This window comes from Urocitellus parryii, chromosome 2, assembly GCF_045843805.1.
Source record: "Urocitellus parryii isolate mUroPar1 chromosome 2, mUroPar1.hap1, whole genome shotgun sequence".
NCBI lineage: Eukaryota > Metazoa > Chordata > Mammalia > Rodentia > Sciuridae > Urocitellus > Urocitellus parryii.
In genome coordinates this window covers 104,133,130-104,160,840 of record NC_135532.1, presented here as the reverse complement: position 1 = coordinate 104,160,840, position 27,711 = coordinate 104,133,130, and the positions used below count along the sequence as shown (strand labels likewise).

The 27,711-nt window shown below is 46.7% G+C and overlaps 1 protein-coding gene across 1 annotated transcript in view; it reads right to left on the bottom strand.

Moving 5' to 3' along the window:
* The window catches only part of Clstn2 (calsyntenin 2), a 337,621-nt gene that overhangs the window by 29,822 nt on the left and 280,088 nt on the right, over positions 1 to 27,711 (bottom strand). The window contains exon 9 of the mRNA XM_077795496.1: positions 2,086 to 2,248. Coding sequence (XP_077651622.1) covers positions 2,086 to 2,248 — 163 coding nt within the window. The remainder of the gene's footprint in view (positions 1 to 2,085; positions 2,249 to 27,711) is intronic.

Genomic DNA, 27,711 nt, shown 5'->3' with positions numbered 1-27,711 from the left:
AACTGGAGACAGTAGCTGGTGAGACGTTGGGTCTGTCTTAGGAAAGGGTAGGTGCATTCTTACATGAGAAAGAGAGTCAAATAAATACTTGTCGACCAGGTGGATACACTGCCGTGTTTATCAAAATTATTTGTTCCTAATTTCTTCCAGATATATCATCACTGTCACTTCCCTGCCCTGTGAAAGTTAGCTGCGACTTGCTTTAGTCAATAAAACAAAACAGGAATACAAAAATGATTGGGATCACTGATAGTTGGAAGCATTAAAAACTTTTCTACGACTTGCTATGTTTTATTTTCCTCTTTTTAGGTACCCAGCAACATGACTGCTCTGACTGCTTGGATCCTGCTCTGAGGATAGAGCAGAGAAGAGAAGATCCCTATTGATTTGCAGTGGCTATGAAGTTAGAATTATTTTAATCAATTGAGAATTGGGGCTTGCTTATCACTGCAGCACAACTTAGCCTATTGTAACTGATTCAACAATTATCTCAATTATTTATAAAATCACTTTTTGTTTGGTGGGACAAGTCCCCCACTCAGGGGAGCAGATATGTGACTAGGAAGTGGTGGTTGTAGCTGGCCTTGCAGAGGTGGGGACAGGTTTCTGTGGCAGGCTAGGATGACTGGGATCCAGATGTGGTCTTTGAGGGCCTATAGGGAGCATCATGGTAAGGTTCATGGGCGACATGACTAGGGCCCTCTTTTCTTCTGGGCATTCTCCTGGCTATGTTCACTGGTAGCTACAGTAGTATCCCAGCTGGAGCATTGAGTCACACCAAGACCAAGGGCCATCTCTCTAGCACAGCTGGGTCAGTGGTTGATGATTCCTATGCACCGTCTAATTTAGTGCCTTGCTATACCATTTAGTTTCATGGAAGCCTGCCTGGTGATATTGTTCCCTTTCCTGTGTCCTGGGAAACCGCATATTGAACAAACTCTCATCCCTGAGTTCTACTGAACATGTCACCACCAGGTGATGCATGTCAGATTGAGTAGGTGACTTCAGCTCAAAACCACCTTCTCTCCTCTCCCTCTTTAGCTTCATCTCCTTCCTGGGTCTGGCCTCTGAAATGCTCCCAGGCTGTACTATGTGAACCTCTTTCCAACTCCTGTTTCACGGAGCAGCCCAGAACTCACCCGATTTGTTTTTATACGAGCCCCACATTTATCTGGGACGATGGGACTTGATGGGTTAGGTGGACCTGAGCACCAGCAGATGCTCTGCATGAAGTTCTGGAACAGTCCCCTGGGGAGAGTAGGGGACAGCTGTATGACATCCCACCTCCCTCCTCATCCTCCCACAGTGAATGTCTGAAGTCACGGATCTTGGGAATTTTCACAGAGTCCTTTGCCACAAGGCCGGGTCATATCTCACAGTGCTGATCTGTTTCTTTGGGAGCACCCTCCTTCCCCTCTGCTATCTCACGAGAATCCTTAGTCCTTGAGACAGCACAGGCAAAGACTCCAGCAGATCTAGTGAAAGGCAGGGTTACCTGTGTGCAGGCACAGAGGGCTGGCTTTCCAGCTTCCACATCCCGAATTGGGGACTAGAAGGCACAGCTGAGGAAATGAGGAGGGAATGGAGGGCCCACCAGGGAGGGGCTAGGGCTGAGCTGACTTTGAGCATGACCTCCATGGTCTTATGATCTGTGGACAACTCACTCCCCACAGCCCTGGGCATTCATAAGTCCCCTTGGACAGAGGGTTGGGGACTTGGGCCACTTGTGTGGGGATAAAGGGAGCCAATTGGCAATTTCAATAGAAGAGTCTACATTTAGCCTTTGCTCTATGCAGCCTTAGTTTGGAACTAGATAAGATTCCAGGAGAATATATGGCATTAGCCACTCAGAGGTAACTGCCCATGTTGATCTAAAATCAAAATCTAGTCTCAAGCCAAGTGCTTCCTGATTACACAGCTTTAGTGTCTGGATTAAAACTTAGGTTTCATAAGACCTATTTTATCAGTCAGGGGTAGCAGAACATTTTTTTTTCTGGCTAACTCTTATACCACTTGCTTTTCCATTAGCATCTTTCATAGACTGTATACAAACATAGTCAGGAGAAGGACTCCACTTGGCGTTACCTTGCCAACAAGCACCGACAGTAAGTTGCATGGCTATGTGAGACGGGTGAATGGGCCAGTCGTTGGTCACCAGGTAGGGCTCATATGTGGCTCCATCCATGTACAGCGTAACCACAGGAAACTCCACATTGATGACATAGTAATGCCACTCTTTGTCACAAATCTAATGAAGAGGAAAAAAAAGAAAGACAAGAGTTAAAATCAAATATGCAGCTCAACATCAAACAGCCTCCTTTATCCTAATTGTGAAAGGTGCGGAAGACATTTCTGGGTCAACAATTGTTATTGCCAAAAATTCAAGGAACATGGCGGTTGACGTACACTTGAGGTTACAGAAACTCATTGTCAGACACAGTGAGAAGAGGAACACCTGAGAACCCAATCCTCAGGTGAGTAGAGTGGCCCTTCAATTTTCTCAGAGATTGGCTCCAAGGTGCCCTGCCAGGACCCAAATCTGCAGAGGCTCAAATTCCATATATAAAATGATGCAGTGCTAGTTTAGTCAGCTTGTTTGCTGCTGTGTCTAGAAGACTGACAAGAACAATTGTAGAGGAGGAAAACTTTATTTGGGGCTCATGGTTTCAGATGTCCCAGTCCATAGATAGCCAGCTCAGTTCCTCCGGGTGTGAGGTGAGGTCAAACATCATGGTGGAAGAGTGTGGTAGAGGGAAGCAGCACACACAATGATTAGGAAGCAGAGAAAGTCTCCCTTTGCCAGATACAGACTATATACCCCAATGCCCACCTCCTCCAGCCATACCCTACCTGCCTTCAGTTACCACTCGGTTAATCCATAACTGGGGATTAATTCACTGATTAGGTTAAGACTTTAATATTTCAATCATTTCACATCGAAACCTTCTTGCATTGTCTCACATGTGAGCTTTTGCGGGACGTCTCATATCCAAACCGTAACAAGTACTTAAACATGGTCCCCACACATCCTCCTTCATAGTGAAACTCATTTTTAGATTACTCATAATACCCGATACAATGTAAAGGGTCTATAAATAGCTGTCATGCTGTGTTGTTTAGGGAATAATGACAAGCAAGAACATCTGTTCTTGTTCAATACAGATGCAATTTTTTTTCAAACAGCTTTGATCCTCTGCTGGTCCTAGAATCTGTGCACACAGAACCTGCAGATACAGAAGGCCAATTTCATTTGACTAAAGGCAGGTAATCTTGGTCATATCATGACCAGCTACCTAGGCTGACAGATTTTTGATGGACAGGTAGGGGCGTCAGCATAAATTGCTTTGAATAAAATTTCTCTTATTTCTTTAGTAGAGAAAAAGTTCAGTTGGAATCATTTGTCTAAGTTTGGGGATAGATGGGATTCTTAAAAAAAAAAAGGTGCTAAATTGAATGCATAAATAAAGATGAAGATAAAGGAGAGGAGGAGAGAGGGGTACCAGAAAAGGAAAGATGAAGAAAGAATCAGGAATTAGAAGGGAGTGAGAGACGTCAGGGTTTGTCCACCCCCACAAAGCCTCAGATATTAAAGGATTGGTCCCCAGCTGGTGGTACTTTTGGGAGATGGTGGGAACTGGAGGAGGTGGGGGCTAGCTGGAGGAAGTAGGTCACCTGAGGCATGCCTTGGAAGGGACCCCAGCCCTTTCTTTTCTTGCTCACTGCCCTGAGGTGAGCAGTTGCTTCCACCACAGGCTCCTCACCAGGATGTTCTGCCTCTCCCCAGACAGGGTCAAGTCACCCTGGACTGAAACCTCTGAAACTTGAGCCAAATTTAACCTCTCCTCCCTGTAAGTTGTTCTTCACAGGTATTTTGCCACAGAAATGGAAATCAAATGAACAGAGAGGCAATGAATACAGAAAGAGGAAGAATTGCAAGACCTGGAACCTCAGTGTTGGTTGAAGGGAGGGCTTGCCCGAGAAGCTGCTGTCATCCATTGGCCCTTTCAACTCCAGCAAAATCAACTTTGATGGGGAGAGTCTTCCCAGCACACTCAGCTGTCCCTACCCTGGCACACCCAAGAAGGCAGGATCTCTGTTGGACCCTCCTGGCCTGGATTTGGGGCAGGGCACTGTCACATAAGTCCTGACAGCCTGCAGCACTGGAGACTCTTGGTCTCAGGCCGGGGCACTGGTTTTATTGGCTTGGTGGTAGAGATGTGGGGAAGTGGGCTGCAGTTATAATTCCTGACCTCAAGAGCCTGAACTCTTAGAGCATCATCCAAAATCAAAGCCAAGACTAGTACATCCTGGGAAGGAGACAGGAAGCGTGAAGGCAGCAGGACTCGGGACGGTGTCACCCTCCTCCCTCTGCCCTCCTTGTGCCTTGGAGTCATGCTGGACTCTGCCATTCTCCCTCTGCACCCCACAAAGTCCTCCTCTGACACATCTTGTCTGATCCCCTGGTCTCCATCGCCCCTGCCGTCTGTGGTAGGGGAGACAGATGAGTTCCACATGAAGGTGACCCTAAGGTGAGGCTCAAAGCCCTCCCTACATCCCACTGTGGATTAAATGTGCTGTTTCTCATGAATAGATAACACCAATAGGGATGCTAAATGATCTATTCCTTTCATTTTGGAATAAGAATTTTTCCCTTAATGTTCTTTTTATATTGTCCTGTCTCATGTCTCAGAAAATTACTCCTTTTGAAGCCCATTAGCCTGATAAAGCCTGATGAATATTTTAGGAGGCTTTGGGAGGGTCCAGAAGCGTCACTCTGAAGTCTTGTGACACTAAGTGAGAAGCCCTGACTCAGGTGACACTCCTCTTCTCCAGGATGTCCTGGGCCAGACCCTGATTTGGTATAGGAATCTTGGGCTGGGCATGTGACCAGGGAGAGGTGATCTTGGGTTGTAGGGGTGGCACAAAGGGAAGTCTGTCTAGGCTGGTGGAAGGTTGGGGAACTAAGAATATTTGAATGAAGATTTAATCCAAGAAGCCCAATGCGGCCTGGGTGTGGAGTTGGCAATTGAGGACAAACCATGGTTCACATCCTGGGGAGGTCCCCAGAGGCATCTGGAAGTCCACGTGACAGTGAGATGCTCCTGATCATATCCTGCAACCTGCAGGAGGTACAAGCCAACAGGCAGTATTGAGGGTTCCCCAGCCCTGGGCCCATTGTCACCCCCAAGGCAGTGCCATTCTTCGTGAGACTGGCAGGTTGCCTCTGCGTTCCACCTGACTCTACAGTGCCCCCCGTCTCCAGTAGCTGGATGGAGAAGGTCTCTCTGGTTTTCGTTAATTTCTCAACACTTAGCACATTTATAAGACAATACCAAAAAATTCCCAGGAAGAGGCAATATGAATAATTTCATATTATCACAGCACTAGTAACCCTTCTCATTATTACAATTTTTTTCCTCAGTGTTTTTCTTCCAGCTTTTTGAATCGTGCTCCACTGGTGAGCAGCTGCCATGGTGTTGAATGTGTCCTGCATTAAAAGAGTGACCCTGTGTGCTGAGCTGAGCCACTTTCGGGTGGGTGGAGTGGCTTTCCCCTTCCCACTAGCATACCCAAGGCTCCCAGCAGCCTCAAAGTGCATGCCTGTGATAACTTCAGCCTCGCTGGAGATTGAACTTTTCTACCTAGAGCACTCCCATAAATCCTGCGAAGCAACAATTGGGAAAGGTGTATTTTTTGAAAAAATATTTTTCAGTTGTTGATGGGCCTTATCTTATGTGCCTCACACATGCTAGGTAAGCGCTCTACCACTGAGCCCCAGCCCCAGCCCAGGGAAGGTCTATTTGAATCACACTGTATGACAGTTTGAAAGTTCACATGTACCCCTTAACATCGGCATGAAAATACCTTCACAGACTTCATTTCAAATGGCTATATGATATGGAAATACTATAATATACTTAACTCCTCCTTTAGTATCAGATGCTAATTTTATATCCACTCTGACAAATGGTGCTGTAATTAATTTCTTGTGAACAAATATTTATATGATATCCTTAGGAAAGATGTCTGGAAACAGAATTTCTGGGTCAAAGATTGGGGATATTTTTTAAGGTTCTTGATACATATTGTCAACTTTTTTTTTCCTTGCAAAATATTGTTAACTATTTACATTCCTATCCACAGACTATGAGGATGTGCATTTGTCTCCTTGCCACTTTAAGTACTAAAAGGTAAAAGCAAGGAGAGAAAATCAGAATTTGAAATTTGAAAAGGGATACATCTTATCTCCTTTTAATATGGGCTGCAAAAGATAGCAATATTTATATTCTTCAAAATGAAACGAGAGGGATTCTGGGTGAGAGGAACAACCTGAGTCCAAACTCAGAGGTCAGAATGATTGGGAGCTGCCTGGTGAGCTCCTAATTGAGCCTCCTAACAGTCTTTTAGTTCCTACTGAGCTTATGGTCTGTAGATTTATCCCACCAAGTAATCTGTATTAGCAGCTAAAGGGAATGCCTAATTAGGGTTTCATAAATGTGGATCTAGGATCAAGAAGAGACCTGCATTGACCCTCTGCTAGAACTACGGGGACAAACTATAATTGAAAAATGATCGAGCCAGAAGGCAACAAAAACAAATGTGTCAATGTTCAACCAAGACAGAAGGAAATTAGGCAAAGTGACCTTTCCTAGGGGGAGAGAAGAACTTGAATTCCTGAGTGCTTGTGAGGCACTCACTGGTGAAGCCAGCTGACATCAAACACGTCAATGCCACCATCCCTTTAGATGATGCTCAGAAAACTTTACTCTCAGAACATCTGCAAATGTTTCCATTGAAGGTGGCTGTAGCTGCTATCCAGCTAGTGAGTGAGTCACAAATCCAGACACAAATGTCCAGGAAAGGTAGCAGGGACAGAGTCGAAGGAGGTCGGAATTAGGAGTGGGCTGATATTCATTCCAAGCCATCAGGGGCCAGGGAAGCTGCTCATGACATGAAAAGATAAAAAAGACCAAAAAAAAAAAAAAAGTCCTCTTTGCAGATGCTGAAAGGCTGATCCACGTACCTGACACAGGGCCAGATGGGGAGTCCTGACTCGGTTTCCCCTGTTAATCAGTTATTTTTGAACATGGCTGTTCAACGTGGGACACGTTCACCTACCAACTATCGTGAATCAATCACTGTGTCTACTAGGGGCTGCAAGGGATGCAGAGTTTATGAGATATGTCCTTTGCCTTTAAGATTTTCAATCTACTGGAGGACATGGTGTATTGAGTTCACAAAATATTCAAATCAATGGGAATGGAGATAAGTGTTGCAGGCCAGGTATGAAGCACTGTGAGGTCCTCGGGAATGGAACGATGCTTTCCAGCTGGGAGAAGGGAGAATTTAGAGCAAATATCAGAGCACTGTTAAGATTTCATTAGGAATTACATTCCAAGCAAATGAAGCAGAAACCTCTTTTTTTCCTTTCTTCATTCGTCTTTTCTATTGTCAGGGGGAATACAGAGACTCACTCCTTCTCCATACCTCCTGTAGACGTTTGCTAAACGCTTGTCCTATTTATGAGCAACCACAGATACAGCACCTGCCTTTATGGAGCTTCCGATTCAGTCATGGTATCACCAAAAAGGCTGAGAGCAGACTGATTCACAGCTGTCATGGATCTGTGCAAAGTGCTGGGTTAACCATGTGGAGGAGGAGGGTGTCTAACCCACCGGGAGGATGGGAAGGAGCAAAAAGATGCAGAACTGGGGTGCAGGGGGCTGTGTTAGGGGGAGTGAGGAGTTGAGGTATGGCTCCAGGGCTTTGGAACTGAAGGCTGAGGATAAGGTTTGCTTTTGTTTTGCAGACAAAGAAGGCCCAGAGGTTGTTGGTGGGAGGAGGAGATGGGAGTCGCAATAACAATCAACCTTGGAAGCACTTTTCAAATCTGAAGCAGCTCTTCATATTATTCTTTATACCATTCAGTCCTTGTCCCAAGTGTATAAAGTAGGAGAATCATTTCTGTCCTAGGCACTTTCCAAAAATAAAGGGAAATAACTTGGTTTCTTCATGTTTTTTTTTTTTTCTGGGTGGGGGGGGTTGTACCAAGGATTGAACCCAGGGGTGCTTCACCACTAAGCCACATCCCCCGCACTTTTTTTAAATGTAATTTTTAGTTGTACTTGGACACAATACCTTTATTTTTAATTTATTTATATGTGGTGCTGAGGATCGAACCCAGGGCCTCACATGTGCTAGGCAAGCGCTTTACCACTGAACCACAACCCCAGCCCCAGCCCCAGCCCTTTTTATATTTTATTTTGAGAAAGAGCTTCACTAAGCTGCTGAGGGCCTCACTAAGTGGCTGAGACTGGCCTCAAGCTTGCAATCCTCCTCCCTCAGCCTCCCAAACTGCTGGGATCATAGGCATGAGCCACCATCCCCAGTGACATGGTGTCTTATCTCAAGGAACTTACAACTTGTGGAGAGTGAAAAGTAACACACAAGCTACCACAGGCTTCCATGTCTGGCCTCTTGTCTTTTCTGTTCCCTTGTTTATTTTATTCTATTTAGTCTTTCTAAATCCTTTTTTTTCCCCATGGCTGAGGACCCAACCCAGGGCCTTGCGCGTGCTAGGCAAACACTCTGACACTGAGCTAACTCTCCAACCCCTTGTCTTTTCATTTCACACACAATCAGTGGCTCAGTTTCACAAGACTGCTAAGTCAGGACCCAGAGCAGAGCCTCATCTCATGAGTCATGGGCTTGTGTGTTGCCTCGTGCCTGAAAAATCTCATCTGGAGTTTTGTAGGCACTTCAAGTTCCTGGTGCCCCCAGGTGAGCTCACCCCAACCTCCACCAGCCTTGCTTGTTCCTTCCCCTGTGTTCTTGCCTCAGCAATTGCTCCCCACATGATCTGTCATCCAAGTCACAACCCTGGGCACGCTAGACGAAGCAAAGACATGGACGGAGAGCTTGATGGACAGTGTATGTGGAACAGGCTGTTGCAAGGTGGAAGGCAATGGAAAGGGTAGAGAGCTTTGGTCTGGGGTGGGTCAGATAGAGCAAGCAGCCTGCTAGGGACTGGCCACCCTGGGTTTGAGCCAGCCACAGGGTCAGGTGCAGCAGAAGAGCAGGCAGGGGGGGATTTGTTGCAGGCCAAGTCTGGGGTAACAATTGGGTATCACACCTTCTTCATGAATTTCTGGGGAATCATGTTCTGGATGTCGGGGAAATAATTTAATTTTCTAATCCTTTGCTGCCTCGTTTGTGAAATGAGAATAACGATCATCGTGTTTACCCATGAGGCTAAGGCATCTATAATGTTGAGTGCATATGTTTGGGCTTTCCTTTTGCAAATGTGCTGAGATGCTGGGTGAAATACAACAGCTACAGTGACAGAAGGAACAAAGGTAAGAGAGCTAGGAAGAGTACTCTTTGGGTATCAAACACAAAAGAACTAAAGTTGCACCTGGGAGTTGATACCAAAGTCTGCTGCGGGGCTGAACCACTCCATCAGCAGGGGTTTCAAAGCCCTGGAGGAGACAAGAATGGACACCCAGGTTCTCTGCCAGGAGAGGACTCCACCTGGGATGTTGGCATGAAGCCTGTGCTCTGAGGGGACCACCTGAAGCCTGGGTCCCAGGACAAACACCACCCCTAGCCCAGGGATGGAGCCACACATTTTGTCTCCAAAGCCTGCTTTGTGCATAGGCATCAGATCAAATGCACACAGCTGACATTCTGCAAACACCTTGGGTACAGAAATTAACCTAGAAATGCACCCACAAAGTCCATAGGGCTCTTGGCAAAGGCATCATCGAAAGCCTCTGGATGGAGAGATGCCATAACTTGGGGCATGTGCCAGCCAGCTCCTCTCAGAGATGAGCTCAGCAGAAAATCACAAAGCAAAGAAGGAACAGTCCTTTGAGTTTGTGGGGGGGGAAAAAAGCAGACATGACAAATGATCAAGTTCATGTAACAGGAAATACAGAAAAATGAAACAATTGGAAAGGAAATGGAAGACAGCAGAGGCTACAAAGAAACCCAACAAAAAACCCCGGGATGTGACACATAGTTATTGAAACAAAAATTAATCTACAAAATAAGTTAATCATAGATGGGAAAGCTGGAAACAGAAATAGTGGATTGGAAGATAGATGAGCGTATAGAGCATTTATATGGAAAAAAAACTGATAAAGTTAAGAGACACAGATTCTACAGAAGACAGATGATAAATACCAACAAACACCCTGGAAGGTGCCACGCTTGAGAAAAGCCTTCTGTGCTTTGGGAAGAAATGCTATTCTGTTTTAATGCCTTGGATTCTAGAGAATGATTTTTTACTTCAATGGACTAATTGTATATTGCATTCAGGTGGCGATGGATAATGGAGCTACGTGAGCTCCTGTTCCACAGAAGGGATTTGAAGAGTAGGTCAGCACTGAAGTTCATCTCATGAAATGGAGCGCTATTTCACCCAAGAATCTTTGCAAACCAGGTCTCCCTGCCCACGTACAGGGCCATTTGGCTCAGACCACTGTTTTGGGTCTGTAGAAACATGAGGCTTTGGTTAGCGCCAAGATCAGCCTCCTGCTGAGGCAAGGATGCCACTTCTATTTGCGAATCTATTTGAGATCTTGCCAGGAGGTTGCTGGCTGGCATTTCAGCCAGCTACAGGGAGGGCAGTGTGCTTCCCTGGAAAGTGACCACGGTATTCAGAAGCGCCCACAGGGGCCTCCTGTCAAAAAGGAGGGGCTTCTGAGCAGGAAGCACAAAAGGTGGCCTGAGTCAAAAGGACCACCCCCATTTGAAATTTTGGGGAGTCCCCCAAACGATCCCGAGTTAGGCTCGGAGCCTCTAAACCCAGGATTTCCTAACGGCCAGGATTTTAACTCCTGGGGGAGAGAAAGCTCGCCAGTCCTCTATCAGTCAGTGGTGAGGTGCCAGGCTCCCTGCTTGGATTTCTGTGGGACCAGCTGGTTTATTTACTGATAGCAGTGCCCCTCATGCAGTATCCTGACCCCCCCTTCCATGACACCCATGGCAGATCCCCCAAAACTTCTAATCACCATTTTCATGTATTAAAAAGTCCCAGGCAAACATTCTCTTCCCAAATTCAGAGCTCCTCCCCCACCCAGCTTGGGGCTGGTCCACTAAGCCTTCAGGGCCCCCTGGAGGCAGGGTTGGCTGTGTTGGGAGGAGTCAGAGGTTAGAGGTTTCATTGTGAAAAATCTGTTCTCAGTGAATTCTGGGGTTGTGCACAGTGGGTGCCATCTCATTCTCCAGGGCAGGACAGAGGCAGAGGAACGCCACAGCCAGGGGACACCAGGACCTCCTTCATCACCACTCAGGGATATGTTCTCCTCGGACTCCTTCAGGTTTCCTTTCCCAACTGGGATTCTGTAAGATACCATCTTGCTGATGCACAAAGGGGTTCATTGTCAAACACTCTCTGGAAAAGCCTCGTTGAACACAGTTCATCAGGATCCCTCCCTCCCCCAAGTGCTTCTCAAAGTGCTGTCCCTGGACCAGAGGCATCAGCACCTCCCAGGAACTTGTCAGGAATTCAGATTTCCCAGTCCCACCCCAGACACGCCAAGGTCAGAAACGGCAGTGTAGAAATTGGCAAGCTGTGCTCCAACTAGCCCTCGAGAGGGTTCTGGTGTGGCCAAGCCTCACGACTTGACCTCTGTCTGGACAATGTCACATGGCAGGGTGGGGGACAGAGTGGGCCATCTATTCAATTTTTGTACCTGTGCTATTCTCCTACAAGGCACCTAGGACTATTATCTGGAATAAAAAAAAAATATCCCAGGAAGATGCGTGCTGTGAAATTTATGCAGCTCTCTCCTCTCTCTCCTAAAGCATTTATCATTGTCCCACGATGCCTCAGGCACTTCCTGGGCACTGGGAGTGTGACAGTGAACTAAATGGAAAGACCCTAGCCAGTCCCCTGCCACCTTCTAGCACCTTGTTCGCCACACATTGGCCCCGCCCACCCGAGGTGCTCCTCTAGGACTCCTCTCATCCCCCAAGCAAAACGCCTCTCTTTGCCCGCCATGCTCTCCTCCTCCTCCCAGGCTTTTGCTTCCAGGACGAGTGAGCGACAGAATTCACCTGGGGATATTTCCTCAAGAATTTCCTGAGCTAGATGACAACCGTCAGGGCCCTGGGGCACAGATTCCGAGGAGGCGCAGAGGCACAGTCTGCCTGTTGAAGGTTGTAAGCGCCCATGTACTGAGCAAGTTCAATATTTTAACAGGTCAGGAAACATGTCTTAAATTTGACAATTAGGAAAGGGAACATTTTTCCTCCGGTGTTTCCACCCCGAGTGCAATCAACTGTGCAGAGACCAGGCAGATCACAAGCCCCAGACAGAAAGGTCTTCAAACTGTGTTTTAGGACAGAGCCGGTGAGGTGGAGTCTTACCCATGGGGCCTCCCTCTGCCAGGGAAGACTGAGTTTCTCATGGTACCCTGCAAGGGACATGGCACAGCCCCTTGATACTTAGCATTTAATGACAGACTGAATGCTTATTGGGAGAGCTAGCAACTCTGGGACTGGTTGCTCCAGAAAAGGGGGACAGAAGGGTCCACCTGGGAAAAGACCGGACCATGGTCTTTACGATTGGGCCATATCTGAGCCAAACACACAGAATTCTAGCAAATTCTCCTGTGTTGTGTGTCCTAAAAAGAACAAAAAAGTTTGCACTGAGAAGCCCTGCCAGACACAGAGGGATCTGGATGAAAGACCAGGGCCTGGAGTGGGAGGAGGCACAGAGGAAGCACAGCATCAGACACCCGTGAGTCCCAGGAACACTCTGGCTAGGAGGGGCAGTGGGGTCTCCTCCCTAGCCTCCGGCTTGGATGCACCTCCTGGGGGTTCTGGCCCCTCCTGGCATGAGAGGCAGTGGGAATGCCCTGGGTTTGCAGCAAGTCACCTTAGGGGAAGTTTCAGCTTCGCTACTCGCTTACCTGGGAAGGGGACCTGGGGCTAGTTTCTGAAGCTTGCCGAGCACAGTTTTATTCATCTGTAAAATGAGTAGAAGACCTGTCTTGTAGGAACAGATTTGATCATTGATTCAATAGAGATATTGGTTGGTACCGATCACAGGGTAGCAATACGCTAGGTGCTGAGTATATAAAATGAGCAAAAGTAGACATAGTTCCTTCCCTGGTGGCATAAACTAGGAACATAAATAAGTCTATATTATGTCTCTAAGAAATTCTAAGGGTGAAGGTACAAGGTGCTGTAGGAGCCCACACTCCACATTATGGAGGTTGGGAGGGGGTGGTGATGGAAAGGGGAGGCTGAAGGGACCTGTGGGTAAGAGCGTGCAAGGCAGAGGGACCAGGAGCACAGAGGGAGGGAGGGCTTGCAGTATGGGGCAGAGGACCTGAGAGCAGGTGCCCACAAAGTGACAACTCTGCTCTCTACCACTTCCTGTGGCCACCAACATCCCTCTTTCCTCTCGGTCTGGGCTCTGTACTGCCCCAGACTTGTGGGGGTGCCCCTTCTGACACAGGACAGGAGCTACAGGACAGGTCCACACTGAGGCTCTGGAGCCAGACCTCTCAGGTTTAAGTTCTGATTGAATTACTGGCCAGCTGTGTGAACGTAGGCGAATTGCATTCCCTCTCTGTGCCTCCATTCCTTCACCTATAGAATGGAGATGATAAGAAACGTAACTGCCCCACGGGGTGGTGGAGATGAACGGTGTTAATACATGTAAAACACCTGCAACAGTGCTTGACATACTGACTTTAAAAAGGTTAGGTGTTGCTCTGGTTCCTTCCTGTGTTCATGGTCCTATAGGACTTTCCCTGTTCCCGCCTGAGCCCTCTGCAGTCCTGTCCTCCAGCCCCGTCCAGGAAGAGCCCCAACTGGACCGCTTCATCTGCGCCTTTCTCACCATCCTCCCTGTCTCCCTGTGACTGTCCCTTACAATTCACAGGACACGTGTGGAATTCTCCATCTTCCTGTCCCCAAATTAAAAAAGTAAAAACAAACAGGTGACATTAATTTTAATCCTAGACTTTAACCCAGTACCTCCATTTATCATTTCAACCTATAATCAATTTTAAAAATTATTAAACATTTTTACATTGCTTGTTCATAGTCTTTGTAATCCATTGTATATTTTATGCCTCTAGCACTTCTTAATTCTGACATTTCAAATGCCTGACAGTCACACATGGCCAATGGTTGTTCTACTGGTCAGCCCATCCATTGACCCCGAGACCCACGAGGACAAGGACCGTGTCTACCACAGTATCTCCGGGTATGAGGTAGCATCTCAATAAGTGCTGATTGAACAAAGTAGAAAGAAGATGTCCGTATGGATGGACATTAGTCACCTACAAAGCTCCTGACCCCCATGAGGCTCTTGGTCATTACTGGGGACACAGTCTTTCAGCAACAAGGAATCCTGGGTCCCAAGTGCCAAATGGCCTTCTCAAAGGGAAAGTGAGGGGTGAGCTTAAGGTCCTGGGGTCCCAGGCAGCCCCAGGAGGAGGGAGGTGGGGAAGGACTCATTTCATGGAAAGGAGACATGGGACCTGCCAGGGGCTCTCAGGCCAGGAGAGAGAGCGGAGGGAGGTGGGATCTTCCACTAGGTCTCTCAGTTCTTAGGGACTTGGCAGGGACACAAGGATCAGCTAGGGGATGAAGGAGAGAATGTTCTGGTACAAAAATGTTTCTTTCCTTGCTCAGTTTTTTTTCTTTCATTCTCTCCTGGACAAATAAACAGCACAGAGTGGTTACAAGTGACTCTGCACCCCCAGAAATCCCGTGTCTTTGGGCAGCTGCAGGAGCGCAGGTGGGAGGGTCTCCAGAGGGCTGGATCAGCTTGTCTGTGTCCCAAAGAGGGACAGTGACTTGCTCCAGGAAAGACAGCTTGTCAGCAGCAGGGCCAGAGCCCAGGACTCCTATTTCCTGTTCTCAAGCCTGGGTTTCAAAAAGTAGCTAAGAGCTACTTTTAAGTTCTTAGAAGAACGCATTAAACAAATCGGCTGTGGAGATGCAGCTAACTGTTCAGTAACATATTTGAAGAAAATTAATTTTTCATGCTGCCACTCTGAATATTGAATCTGGCTGTCCATAAATACAGCTTGTCTCTAAGCGAACAGGTATGGAATACTTGCAAGTTATAAAAAAAAAAAGGAATCTCAGTGGATATCTGTAGAGAAACATAATTATAATTTAGTTGACAGATCTCATATCTCAGTGCTAGAAAAAAAAAAGCCTCCCCTGAATAATTTAAAGAATAAATTCTCACCCCACCCCAACCCCAAGTGAGCTGGGCCTTGAATGGAACTGGTTAAGTGTTTCTACTTTCAAAGACACTGCATGTGTTGGGGCGAAATAAACAAAAGCACATCTCAAAACTCCAGGGGACCAGGGACTTCCTGAGCTATAGGTGGAGAGGGAGGATGTCTGTCTGCTTTGGAGGCAGCAGAAAAGAGTGTGTGTGTATAATGGCATCTTGAATCCCCAGTATAGACCCTTCCCCACATGCCCATCCTCAACAGATCTTGCTTTGGTGGGTTTGAGTTCAAGTTTGTCAGTGGGCAATGGGCAGTGTCCTGAGCAGAAGAGCCATTCCAGCCAAGTCTTGATCCCCTGCTCCCCTGCTCCCCTAGCAGAGTGAGTTCCCTGGAGAGTCTGATTTGCATTTCACAGGGGCCTCTCCAGGGAAGGCTTGCCAAAGTTGCCTCTGCAAAGAAATTGGGTACTTTTTCTGAACCAAGTGAGTCCATTAGCTTTGGGGAATTTGCAGGAATCTTTGGGGAATGATTGCAGCTTAAAATCCATTAGAATATCCAAGGATATTATGGATATTTGCCAAGGGGGATTTTCACACCTGGGTTTTGGTCCCATGCAAAAGCTGTGGGAACTGGTTAAAATTGAGCAATCTCTCCCTCCCAAACCAAAACAAACAAACAAACAAATCTACAAACAAAAACATGCCAAGCACCAAGTCTCTCTGGCTTTGGAGAGGAGGTGGGTGGTCCAGCTCCGGGGAACACTCAGCATAGGCTGCAGGACTGCCAATCACAGGCAGAGCAGGGCTGGTTCCAAGCTTCAGTCTGGTTGTGGATGTCAGAAAAATGGGCAGACAAATGGCCTTCAGCATTCACTGTGATGCATGACATGAGGCTCATTCATGTAGCGTCCATCCCAGCTCCACTGTCCAGGGACCAGATTGTTCTACGTTTTGAGTGAGACTGAGAAGGTCTCAGAGTCCAGGACCCTGCTTGACTTTCTTTTGTTGCCTCTGTGGCCCCCAGTGCAGGGCTAGGGACATTATAGCGCTCAGTGGCGATGCACAGCATTCAATCCCATCACTCAACACAACAGAAAAAGAGGCGGCAGGAGTGGGGAGCCACCTTGTTTGGTAGGAAGAAGGAAAATTCTTTGAATCTCACATGATGATAATAGTAATCTGTGAGATGTGTTCAGGAAATTGCACTTTTACAAGGAGGATCCCATGTTAAGTGATAATAATAATAAAGGGTTTGTAAACCCCATCCATCCATCCATCTAAATAATCGCTAAATATCCGTGAAGCCTGCCTGGCACCAGGCATGTTGCTCCATACAGAGATAGCCCAGGGAGGCTGCAGCCCTAGCACTGCCCTGAAAAGTCTCTCTCTTATGATCTGGCAGAAGTGGCGGAGATGCTCCGACTCAAGACTGCGTCACAGAGTGTAGATCTTGAAGCCTGAGGTTCCTAGGGACACTGTGGATATGTCTGGGAAGGGGAGGCCAAGGAGGGGGAGGAGAGGTTATGGAAGGCAGGTTCTCCTAGGTCTTCGAGGTCCTCGTTGCCAGTGGGCTGTTTTGCTTGGGCTCTTTTGGGGGTGGGAATGGGGCCATGGAGCACACCTCTTGGAAGCAGTACTGCTATTTTCTTCATTTCACAGATAAACTGAAGCTCAGAGCATTTGGTGACTTGACCCATGGCACAGCAGCTTGCGTCTGGAGCCCCGCTGAGACCCTGTGTGGCCTTCTGTGGGGCTGTCCCCAGTGGCACCACATGGGCCAGTGGCCAGGGCAGGGCATGGGCAGGGAGTTGGTCACATGCAGAAGTTCAGCTCCCACCTCAGACCCTCTAAATCCAGGATCTGCAGGTGATGTGCAGGGTGTGAGAGCTTGAGACGCTCTGCTCTGCTCTAAGCCACTGTGGTATGTTGACTCAGGAAAGAAAAAGAACAATCATTTCATCCGATGTGAATCTGAAATGTGCCTGTGCAGGGTGAGGTCCAGTGGAAAGGGACCTTGGGGGAGGAAGGTGGAGGGAGGGTCTTGGGAGAGGAGATGGGGATCCTGAGTAATAATCCATGCAATCCTTAAGGACTAGGTAGGGGTGTCGTCTCTGCACCCAGCCTTCAGGCCAAACCTGGGTATCTGTTGGAACACTGGCACTGGGTGTGTGTCCTCCTGCAGTGGCCATGAACCCAGTGGCCTCCAAAGAGCATTTGACTGACTTGTACTGCTCCTGAAAAGATCCCTATTAGGACTGGATTCCCTTAGCCTAAGCAGGAAACAAGGAAATTTCCAATATGGAATTACTGGCAAACTGGGGGCGGGGGGGCTGTGCAGGGGACAGAGAGAGAGAAGAGCTGGGTGTGGGGGGACTGACTGGGGCTGAAGGTGATTGGCCTGAAAGAGCTGCCCTCTTCACAGCCAGCGACACCCATTAAACAGTGTGGGGGTTCCTCCCCTCGCCCCTCTGCCAGAAATCAGAGAAAAAGCCAGCCTGGTACTCAATCATTGTAATTACTGCCTCTATACCTATTAATTTAGATCTTATTTATTTATACCGACTTCATTCCTCATCAGATTTAACATTAATTTGTATTAATAATAGATTCTTAACAACCTTCATTAGTGGCAGCAACACTCATCGTTTTCCATTAATGAAATAATACTTTATTATTTTCAAAGTGCTCCTCAAAAATTATCCCACTTTCTTCTCTGTCTCCCCGGGAGGAGGAGTGGGCGAATGTTATGTGTATTTCACAAAAGGAAATTTTAAAAAAGTCCTATAAAAGTGCAGTGGTTGTATTAGAGGGAAATTTTGGGGTGGGGTGGGGGGTCAGGGCCCCCAACTCTACTGAATTTTAGGTGATATTTCCTCCTTGGCTGATTTCTCCAACATATGGAGCAAATATGAAAAACAAACAAAAATACCAAAAAAAAAAAAAAAACAAACCCAATCATCAAATGCGGGCCCCAAATCCCACCCCCCAAATGACAACAAAAAAACAGAGTCACCAAGAGAAAACATGTCCAGCACTCACTTTTCCTAATTTCCCCTCCTCCTCTATAATCCTTCTTTTAGAATCTTGACTGGTGTTTGGCTTTGGATTGATGGCAGGATTGGCTCACATCTATTAGAAAGTTTATTTCCCCTCACAGATATTCTGATTGTATTCCTAATTTCTAAATGTGCTTTTCTTCTGGGGTCATATGGATGTGTTTATTTTATCCATTACTTGGTTGGTGTTTTCAATTCCCACATATTTTCTGAGCCCTTGAAAAATTACCTGCAAGGCTGATTTGGGGATCAGGCCCCCAAACCCCATTAGAAGAAATGGCTATGAATTACAAGACCTGGACAGGCAGGGAGACACTGATGTTCAGAATCCCTGAGGCTCATGAGGTGACTTGGAATCCCCGAGTTCCCATATGGGACACCATGTCCATGGATGACCTGGTCTTCCCTGACCTCCCCAAGAGAGCCCTGATTTCCAACTTGCCTTCCCCCTGCCTGAGAGCCTTTGCCTTCTTCAGAAGGGCTTAAGTGAACCCCATCTATAGCAAGAGGTACAACATTAGGCACTGAGCATGCCAATTAAGACACTCAGAGAGAAACAGTTGAGGATGGAGGTGACCTTACCCCCCATCACCTCCAGCACGAGCAATTTTGCACATGAGCAGAGCTGCCCTACACAAAGACCAGCCTCATTATCTCCAGACGCTGCCCAGGTCCCAGGTCAGAAGCAGCTCGGGCACCCAGGTGGGCCTTTGTTTCTTAGGCTGCAGTTCTCAGCCCAGAAAAAGAAAGAAAAGAAAGCTCCTGCAAAGGCACCCTCCCACGTCCTTGGCTGACCATTTAATTACAAGGTCCAATCAAACTAATTACACATTAGGGACCTTGACGACATTAGGTAATTAAAGGCCACCTCACGGCTGAATTTCAGAAAGGTACCTTGTTTTTGTTGCAGTCGGTAGATGGGGCTGTGAGTCATGCAGTTGAAGAGGGGACCTTGAGACTAAGGGAATAGGAGGAAGAGGAGCTTCTGGAGAGGCCAAAGGCTTTTTCAAGGGCTTGACCTTGGTTGATGGGGCTGCATGCTTTTCCAGACTCAGATACGAGTGTGTGCGTGCGTGCATGCATGTGTGTGTTTTAACAAAATCCATAACTATATAAATCAGGTTTCCTCATGGGATCACATAACTCAGCTGCACTGATACTGGTAGGAGTTGAACTGTGTGAAGGGTAAACAAAGGAAGCCAGGCAGGTACTGGGCACAAAGGGTCGGACACTGTCAATTATTTAATTTCGTGGGTAAAACATTCATCATGTGCCCATAATGCCAGAAGAAGGCTGAGTGTCGGGGATTCCAAAGACAGCCTTGTACAATCTTGGGGGCTTCTGGTGACGCATGTAACCAAATCTGCAAGGAAATATTTCAAGAAGCAAAAGTCTGGACTTAGCCCCAGATGGCGAGTTCAAGGCTACCTTGTCATGTAGCGAGGTGGTGACCACAGCCAGTGGTTAGGATAATTTGTCCTCAAGTACTGACTTTTGCCCCTCTCTGGGAGCACTCCGGGGGATCAAAAATAAGGGGTGCCATGAGGGTACAACTCTTTTCCCAGAGACTAGATGAGCAGACAGCAAATACCTGCTGTAGTTTGTTTGTGTCTCGACTCATCCAAAACAGATCAAATGTGGCTTATGAGGATAAAAACCAACACAATTTTTTTTTTTTTAATCAGGAAATTGAGGATGTGAAAGGGATCCCCTGGATGGGGATGTTTCGGACACTCCGCTGGGCTACCTCAGGTCTTGGTGACATTTGAGGAGATAGGCTTTGGGCATGTCCCCAGGTTGTAAATAATTCCACAAGATCCACCCAGCTGCTGCCTGGGGTGAACTTCCCAACAAGGCTTGGCAGAACTCAGGCCCATCCAGCAAGATCCAGATGTGCAGGGGAGATAAGGCTCTGGGGGCAAACCTGGGGCTAACGGGAGACAGGTGCCAGTAGACGGACTCTTCCTCATTTCTGCCCTCACATAAGACGATGAGTAGATAACTGCATTGGGAGAGGCTAACAGCAGTGTCCTGCTGGACAATGCACCCTCTGTGGTATTGTCCCCGATCCCTGTCTCACTCCCTGTTCCTCACTCTCATCTCCTGGGCTTACACTGCTAACTGCAGAGGAGAAACTCATCAGCTTCTGTGTTAGGCTTTGCTTTCTGGCAACTCAGAACAAGACGCAAAATTAAGAAGAACCCTTGCAGAGTAGGGGAGGTAGCTCGGTGGCAGAGTCCTTTGATCTGATCCCCAGTACAGGGAAATCTAACAACCCGAAGAAGACGGCTTGTGGTTTGTGCCCCAAGTGCGCGCGGCTGCCTTCCTTAGCAGAGAGGACAGACAGTTGGTTCTAAGCTTTACAGCAGCCGATGCAAAGAGGAAACTTGATGGATCACAGCATTTTATCATATCCGTAAAATGAAAGGAGACTTGTTAGAGAGGAACAGAGCTCTTTCTTGTATGGAGTCTGGGCAGAAATCTCTCTGCAGGTCCTCAAAAGAGGCCTTCTGTAGTGTCGAAACCATTGTCCTCAACACTCTTTATTAATCTAACAATGAGTTTAGGGGCTGGTTCTGATCACATCCTTCAATGTAGTTTGAAAGGTTAATGTGCAGGTATACTCCAGTAAGAGCAGGTTTTTAGAGAGACCAGTTAAGGAGCTGTGTGGCTTACGACAAGTTGGTTGAACTCTCTGAGCCTCAGGTGATTCTTCTTCACAGACTGAGCAATGATTAGGAGCTCACGCAGGCCAAGCACCTGTGGAGATCCTGGCCTAGGGAGAGTCAGTGATGTCTGTGTTCTTGCTCCTCCTCTTCCCGCTTCTCTTATATTATGACCCGATAATGCTATCCATTGCTGATGTGATAGGCCAGGAGTTTTGCCAAGTATGTCTTTGACCCCTACAGAACCTAGCTTAACGCCTTCTATAAAAGAGCTGTACCCAGTAGGTGCTGCTCACAAAATATTTGACTAAGGAAGAAACTTGCTCTGGGGTTGCATGACTAATGCTACCATTCCAGGAACAGCACACCTGAGATCCCAAACAAACCCTGGAACGCATGGAAATGATTCCCCACCATCCGAAATAATAACACGGGTTTAATTAAAAACACTTGAAAAACGTTCTTTTCCAAGCCTCCTCCCCACCCTCTCGGTTCCTTTCTCAGACTCTCAAATTGCTGACTTGAACGTGATTTTTGCTGAAACCTCTGAATGGCAAATCACATTTCCATTCCAAAGTGTCAGAAGATAAAGCCGTGGGAGAGAATGGAATAATTAAAGGCCAAAGAGGTAAACCCAGCCACAAGTGCCACGGGAAAACACCAGCAAAGCGATGATGTTCACAGGCTTCTACTTATTTCCTTGGGCTGATTAAACCAAAGGTCTTGGTTGTAAATTAGAACCTTGTTCTCTTGAAATATTAATCTATGTCTTAAGTTTAAAAAAAAAAAGTCTATGGTTGGTTGTAATAATTCAAACTTTTGGAGAGCTTCCTTGGCAGAGAGAAGTAGGGTTTGTCAGTCTCTCGGTGGGAAGCCCCTGCCTCCCGTGGGGACAGCTGTCTGCAGACTCCCAAGCTTTGCCACCTGCATTCATTCCCACCCACCTATGCGTCCAGTCACCCACCCACCATCCTCCATATGCGTACCAAGCCCCTACTATAAGTCTGCTATTTTCCATAGGGATAAAGCAGGAAATAAGACAGAAAAATCCCTCTTCCTGTGGAGACTACCTACTTATATATACCATACAGTAGCAACCCGGGGTTGTCCATATTGACTTAACCAGATTTCCTTCAGCCAAGTGCAAGAGGCCTAGGTTTCTGGTTGCTGAGCTAAGTCATCGTTTTCCTAAGAGGATGAGACCATCTTGGATATAGTCCTATTTTCCTAGGGTCCGTCATGAAATTCAGAACACAGTATATACTCAGAAAAAATATAACGTGAGTTCCATGGCAGGAATCCACTCTCCCCCAGGACAGGGGCCATGTCTGGCTTGCCTCTTCATAGAATGCTAGAGAACAGACTTTAATGCATTCAAAGAGCATTTTCTGAGACCTAGTCACTTTTGATTATTGTGCATATCTTCTAGTGAAGGTGTGTGTGTGTATTTCTGCAGTGTAGACATCTAGGAAGGAAATGGCCTGGACTACTTTACACATATCGTCCAAGAGCTTTCCCAAGTGGCTGTACCAGTTCACACACCCCCAAGCAGTATACCGACTTCCAGTGGCTCTGCATGCCTGCCAAGTCGGGGTATTGTCTCTTTTCCTTTTTCTGTCTTTTTAGTCATCCCTGTGGATGTTTAGTTTAGCTCATTATGGATTTAAATTAATTCCCAGATGTCTAATGAAGTCGGGCACCTTTCCATGTGTTCCCTGACTACTTGGATAACTCCTTTCCTAGGGGACCTGTTCGAGGCTTTGGAGGTCCAGGGATTTTTGTCTGCACATTGTGTTTATTCCCGGACTCCAGAACCACCCATCAGATGGCAGGCACTTGAAGGAAGCATTTGTGAAATAAATGAGCAGATTCACAAGCCTGTTCTGCTGTCATTTTCTTTACGTTTTTCTTCAAATCAACTTTTATCTAAACAAACAAAATAAGTTTGCAGTCATTTCATAGCAGTGAAATCATGTCGTAAGGGGCAAGTTAACACTTTTTCTCATTAAAACCAACAGATAATTAATAAAATTTAAAAGTCCAATCATGTATTTCTAATATCTCTCCCTCAGTGTCACTGATGATATATTAATATCCCCTAAATTAATGAATTGAGGTCCCTGAAATGTTTAAGTGTTGGTGACATTATCTCTGATTAACTTCCCTGTAAGTAAACCCAGGGTAGGGGTGACTTGGGGACCCAGGAAATGTGCTTAGGCAAGTTACAGCCCTTGGGATGTTTCTAGAATCTCTTCAAGGCGAGGCAGCGGAATGAACAGATGGATGGAGGGGGCGCCAGGCTGGAAAGACCCACGGAGACATGGAAAGAAAAACTGACACTTGAATCCTGTGGTGATGGATTACGCTTTTCAAAAAAAATTAAGTGACCAATTGTGCTTCACTCCACAGATAAAAAGCTTTAAGTGTATTAGGGACAAATGACTTCCAGGGGGGTCAAGACCGTGTAAAATCTTATTAAATGAGCAGGCTTTCAATGTCCTGCCTCTGTCTCCCTAGATAAGCTTTTTAAATGCAGAATGGAGCAGCCCCAAGCAATAAAATGTACCAAGGACATCTCCCTGTGTGAGCCTACATGGCCATCGCAGGCCGGCAGGCTGGGTGGCAGGAACTTTACACACTGTGGGGTCTGTCCCCAGTTACTGAGCAGATGACAGGGTCAACCTGCAGCTGCGATGCCTCTGGGTGAACAGACTGCCCATGGTTGGAAGGTGGGAAGTCACAGAAACCTGCTCTGGAAGTCAGGAGCCTGCTTAAAGCATATTCTTCAGGGAGGTGCCATGTCCTCAGCAGGTCCTGGCCACAGGAAGGCAGCCTTCTCAGCCATCTCAACCCAACCTCAGGTTTCTGGAATGAGAATCAGTGGGAAGGCCCTAGCCTGGGTGGCAAGGATTCCACAGTGTAGTCCGTTGGCTGCTGCTTCTGGGGATGAGCGTCACACACAGGCATAGTGGGGTGGGGTGTCATGATTCTGGTAGGAAGATTTAAAAGCCCCTTCCCATCTCTCTGAAGGTGAGATGGGTGTAGAAATGCAGTGAGGAGTACAGAGCCCCTGTGCCCCATCCATAGGGGACCAGGCGGTTGTGTCCTTGGGTACACAGGCTGAGCAGGAGGGAGCAGTCTTGAGAGAGAGGAACCTCTGACAGCTTCAGATTTTGCTAAATCAGCACTAAAGCACAGGCCAGAACCTGTGCAATGGTATGGAGGATCTCAATGCAGAAACTCAAATCTCCAGAGCAGTCATCAGGAGGTGTGAGCAGCCGTGACTCCAGCCAGACTGACGGGAACCACTGTGCTGGACACTTGGGGGAAGACTCCTCATTGGCTCTTCAATGCAGAAAACGTGCTCAAGGTGCAGCTACAGGAATGTGTACAACCCTCCTAAGTCCACGGGCTAATGCCATGTTACAGGTGGAGACACTGAGACATGGTGAACTTGGGCTGAGCAGTGAGCAGGGGCAGAACTGGGATTCAGAGCCAGGAAGTCAGACTCCAGAACCCAGGTGCTTCATCAAACCAGGCTGCCATTCACAACCAAGTATCCTTATTTCTATGATGCCCTGAATTCTAGAATCTTCCTGGACAGGTTGGAATGGATCAAGCCAGGACTCTGATTTCCAGTATGGCGCAAAACAAGGTAAAGCTGTGATCATCTAACACAAATCAGAAACTTTATGCACCTTATCTAATGTTTACATGACCCATTTAAGGTGAGGCCATGGAGACTTGGGGGGGGGGTCTGATAATATTCCTAAATTCCCACAAACAAAGGACAGCCTTGGTGACATATGAACGCCCGGCTTTCGCTTTTACACATTTTCTTTGTTTTCTGCAGGTGCACCACGTGTGCTACAGTCCTTACTTTTCCAGGGCAGTTTGAATATAAAACCTTACCTGTCCCTTAGGAAAGGGACTGCATGCCTCTGAATGCCCCCTGGCAACCTGTGTCAATTTATACCTGCCCCTGGCAGCCTATTCATATTGTACCTTTGCCAAAACTTGGCATTCTCATTAAAGCACCAAGAGAAATAAAAATCACCCTTGTACTCTATTTCATAAAAATGAGTCCTAAAATTTTTAGAAATTGTGCTTTTCTGTTGTCAACTTCTCTAAGAGCTGGCTGGGCTGCCCACCTCTCAGGGACCCCAGACCTGCTACCTCTTCAAGCCACAGCTGCCTCATATCTGAATAATGGGGCAATGATGCTTGGCAGGCATGAGCGGGCACACTAAATGAAGATGTGAGTGCAAGGGGACCAGCCTGCTCTGGCTGATCTGCTTGCCTCCCGCCATGGGCCTGTGCTCCTTCACAGCAAGATAGTGTCAATCCATCCTGTGTCCTTAGAATGGGCCGGCCTGCGGTTAGGTCCGGTCCCTGCTGTCCCCAGATCAGGTGATCTTTCCCAGCCAGGCTTCTGCATTTCCCTCCCTTCCAGCCTTGATTATGGCTTTGTAGTCCTCTTTCTCTCCCACTAAACTCTAAGCTTCTGGTCTAGAATTGAGCTCTTTCGTTCTTACAGTGTCTGGCACAGCCTCCGGCACACAGGAACTCTCAACACATGCTGCTTCTTCTATTTATTTTCTGCCGCAAAATACAGCAAGATTCAGAGAACCACAGAAAATAAGTGCGGGACTTAAAGGAGTACTCTGAAGTGGCTGTCCTTACAGCCACACCCAGGACAAGAAGAGCCACCCGTCAGCTACTCAAAGCTTCTATCTATGCCCTCTCCCACTGTAAAGCCCCCTTCCCATAAAGGGCCCACCCTCTGTAGTCTACACTTCTCTACAGTTTTGTCACTTAAATCCGTCTCTTGTCACTAGAGCTCAGTGTTGCCCCTCAGAAACTCATTAACATTGAAGAAGTCCTTTTAACTCTACATATTTTCCCTCTATCATTCTCTTTTTCTTATACTTCTTCTGTTGGACAACCCAGGACATTTGGCCAGTAGAGTTGATCAGCCTGGATTTCATGACTTGCACACTCATGCGCAGCCCAAGAGCCTCCTCTGCCCCGCCCCAGCATTTCCTGCAAACAGGCAACTGGATCTTGGCTCACCTTCTTCATTATTTGCCCCCAAACAGAATTAGTTACTTTTTTTTCTTTGAGTGCAAATGGTATTTGAAGACCACAATCTGGATTATGGGAGCAGAAACCTGTCATAGTTCTAGACACCAGTATATGCCCTGCTTGCAGCTGGTCAGTGTCTGCAACAGTGTAGAACACCCCAGGTCATCCTCTAGTCCTCTTGGGGCTTTAGCATGGGTCCATAAGGTCCATATTGAGATAAGTGTAGATGCTCATTATTCAGTGAGCAATGAATTCAACAGACAAAAGTGACTACTCCAATAGGGGACCTACCCAATATGTCTGTCTGTTTGTCTATCTACCCATCCATCATCTAATATTACCTCTCTTCTATCTATCAATCATTCATCTCCCTATTTCATGCATTTATCGATCATTTCTCTCTCCATCATGCATGCGTGTGGATATGTAACCAAGCTGGTTCAACAAAATACTCCATGGGTTAAATGTCCTGCTGTCTCTACCCCATTAACTTGTTTTTCTTTTGACATTTATTAGGACATTTAATCCTCACAGCCACCCATGAGGTGCTTATAATTATTTTACAGATGAGGACACCAAGGTTCAGAAAGGTGAAGTGATTCGCCCAAGTTCACACAGATAAGGCTCGGAGCTGAGGTGCAGACCCAGAGCGGAGAGATTTGAAAGCTTTCACACGTGTTCACTGCTCCTTAATGAATGTTTGTCCCTAAAATACGGATTTGTTTGTTTTAAGTTTGATCCTTTTCAAGACTGTTGAGCAGTAAGTAACAGCGTGGGTGTGTGACTCAGTGGGCAGATGTCAACGCAGCTGAGCTCCGTGCTTGGCCCTACTGAAAGATGCTTCTCCTTCTTTTTTTTTGGTTGCCAATGTGACATACTTTTGCTAGATATGGCAGAGGGATATTTTTAGTATTCTGGGATAAATCTGAAGGTGTATTTTTACTCTTGGCTCATTTCATTCATGTTTAGAGATGGAAAAAAAAATCAGTGGATGATATCAGATAGTTCTTCAAGTAGCTCAAGTTCCAATTCACATTCTTACTCCAATTACCAGTTGACTTTGTGTCTGAGTCTATGTGGGTATAAAAGTCTGTCTTAGCTTTTAATTCACATAGCTATTACCACACACAGTCCCGAATGTTTTTCACTGTAATAAAACCTTTTGACAAAGTTGCATTTGAGGGAAAAATATGTGGGCCCTCTTAATGGAAGCAGACCCCAGTATGAGGCTGAGACCAAGTCCTCAGTTTCCGGAGCTGACTAAACAGAACACACAGAGCTCAGAACCTGGCATTTCATGCGAAGGCAAGGAGGCAGAGGTTACGTCGTCCCCTTGGGAGAGAGAGCCATCACTGGAGAGAAGACAAGCATATGGCTCCAGGCACTTAACAGGGATGGTTCTAGAACTATTCTTTTTTTGTTCTTTTTAGTTTATAAATGACAATAGAATCCATTTTGACATAATTATAAAAGCATGGAATATAACTTGCTCTAATTCTATGTCCAGTACTTCCCCTTATCCTCCTCTCCCCCCACCCAACACTCTGTTCCCTTCCCTCTACTCTACTGACCTTTCTGTCATTTACCCATAGTTATTTTTTTTTTAATTAGCTGTTTGTGGATGGACGTGATGTGGGCTTCACTATGGTGTATTCATACATGTACATAGGACTATATCAGATTCATTCTACTG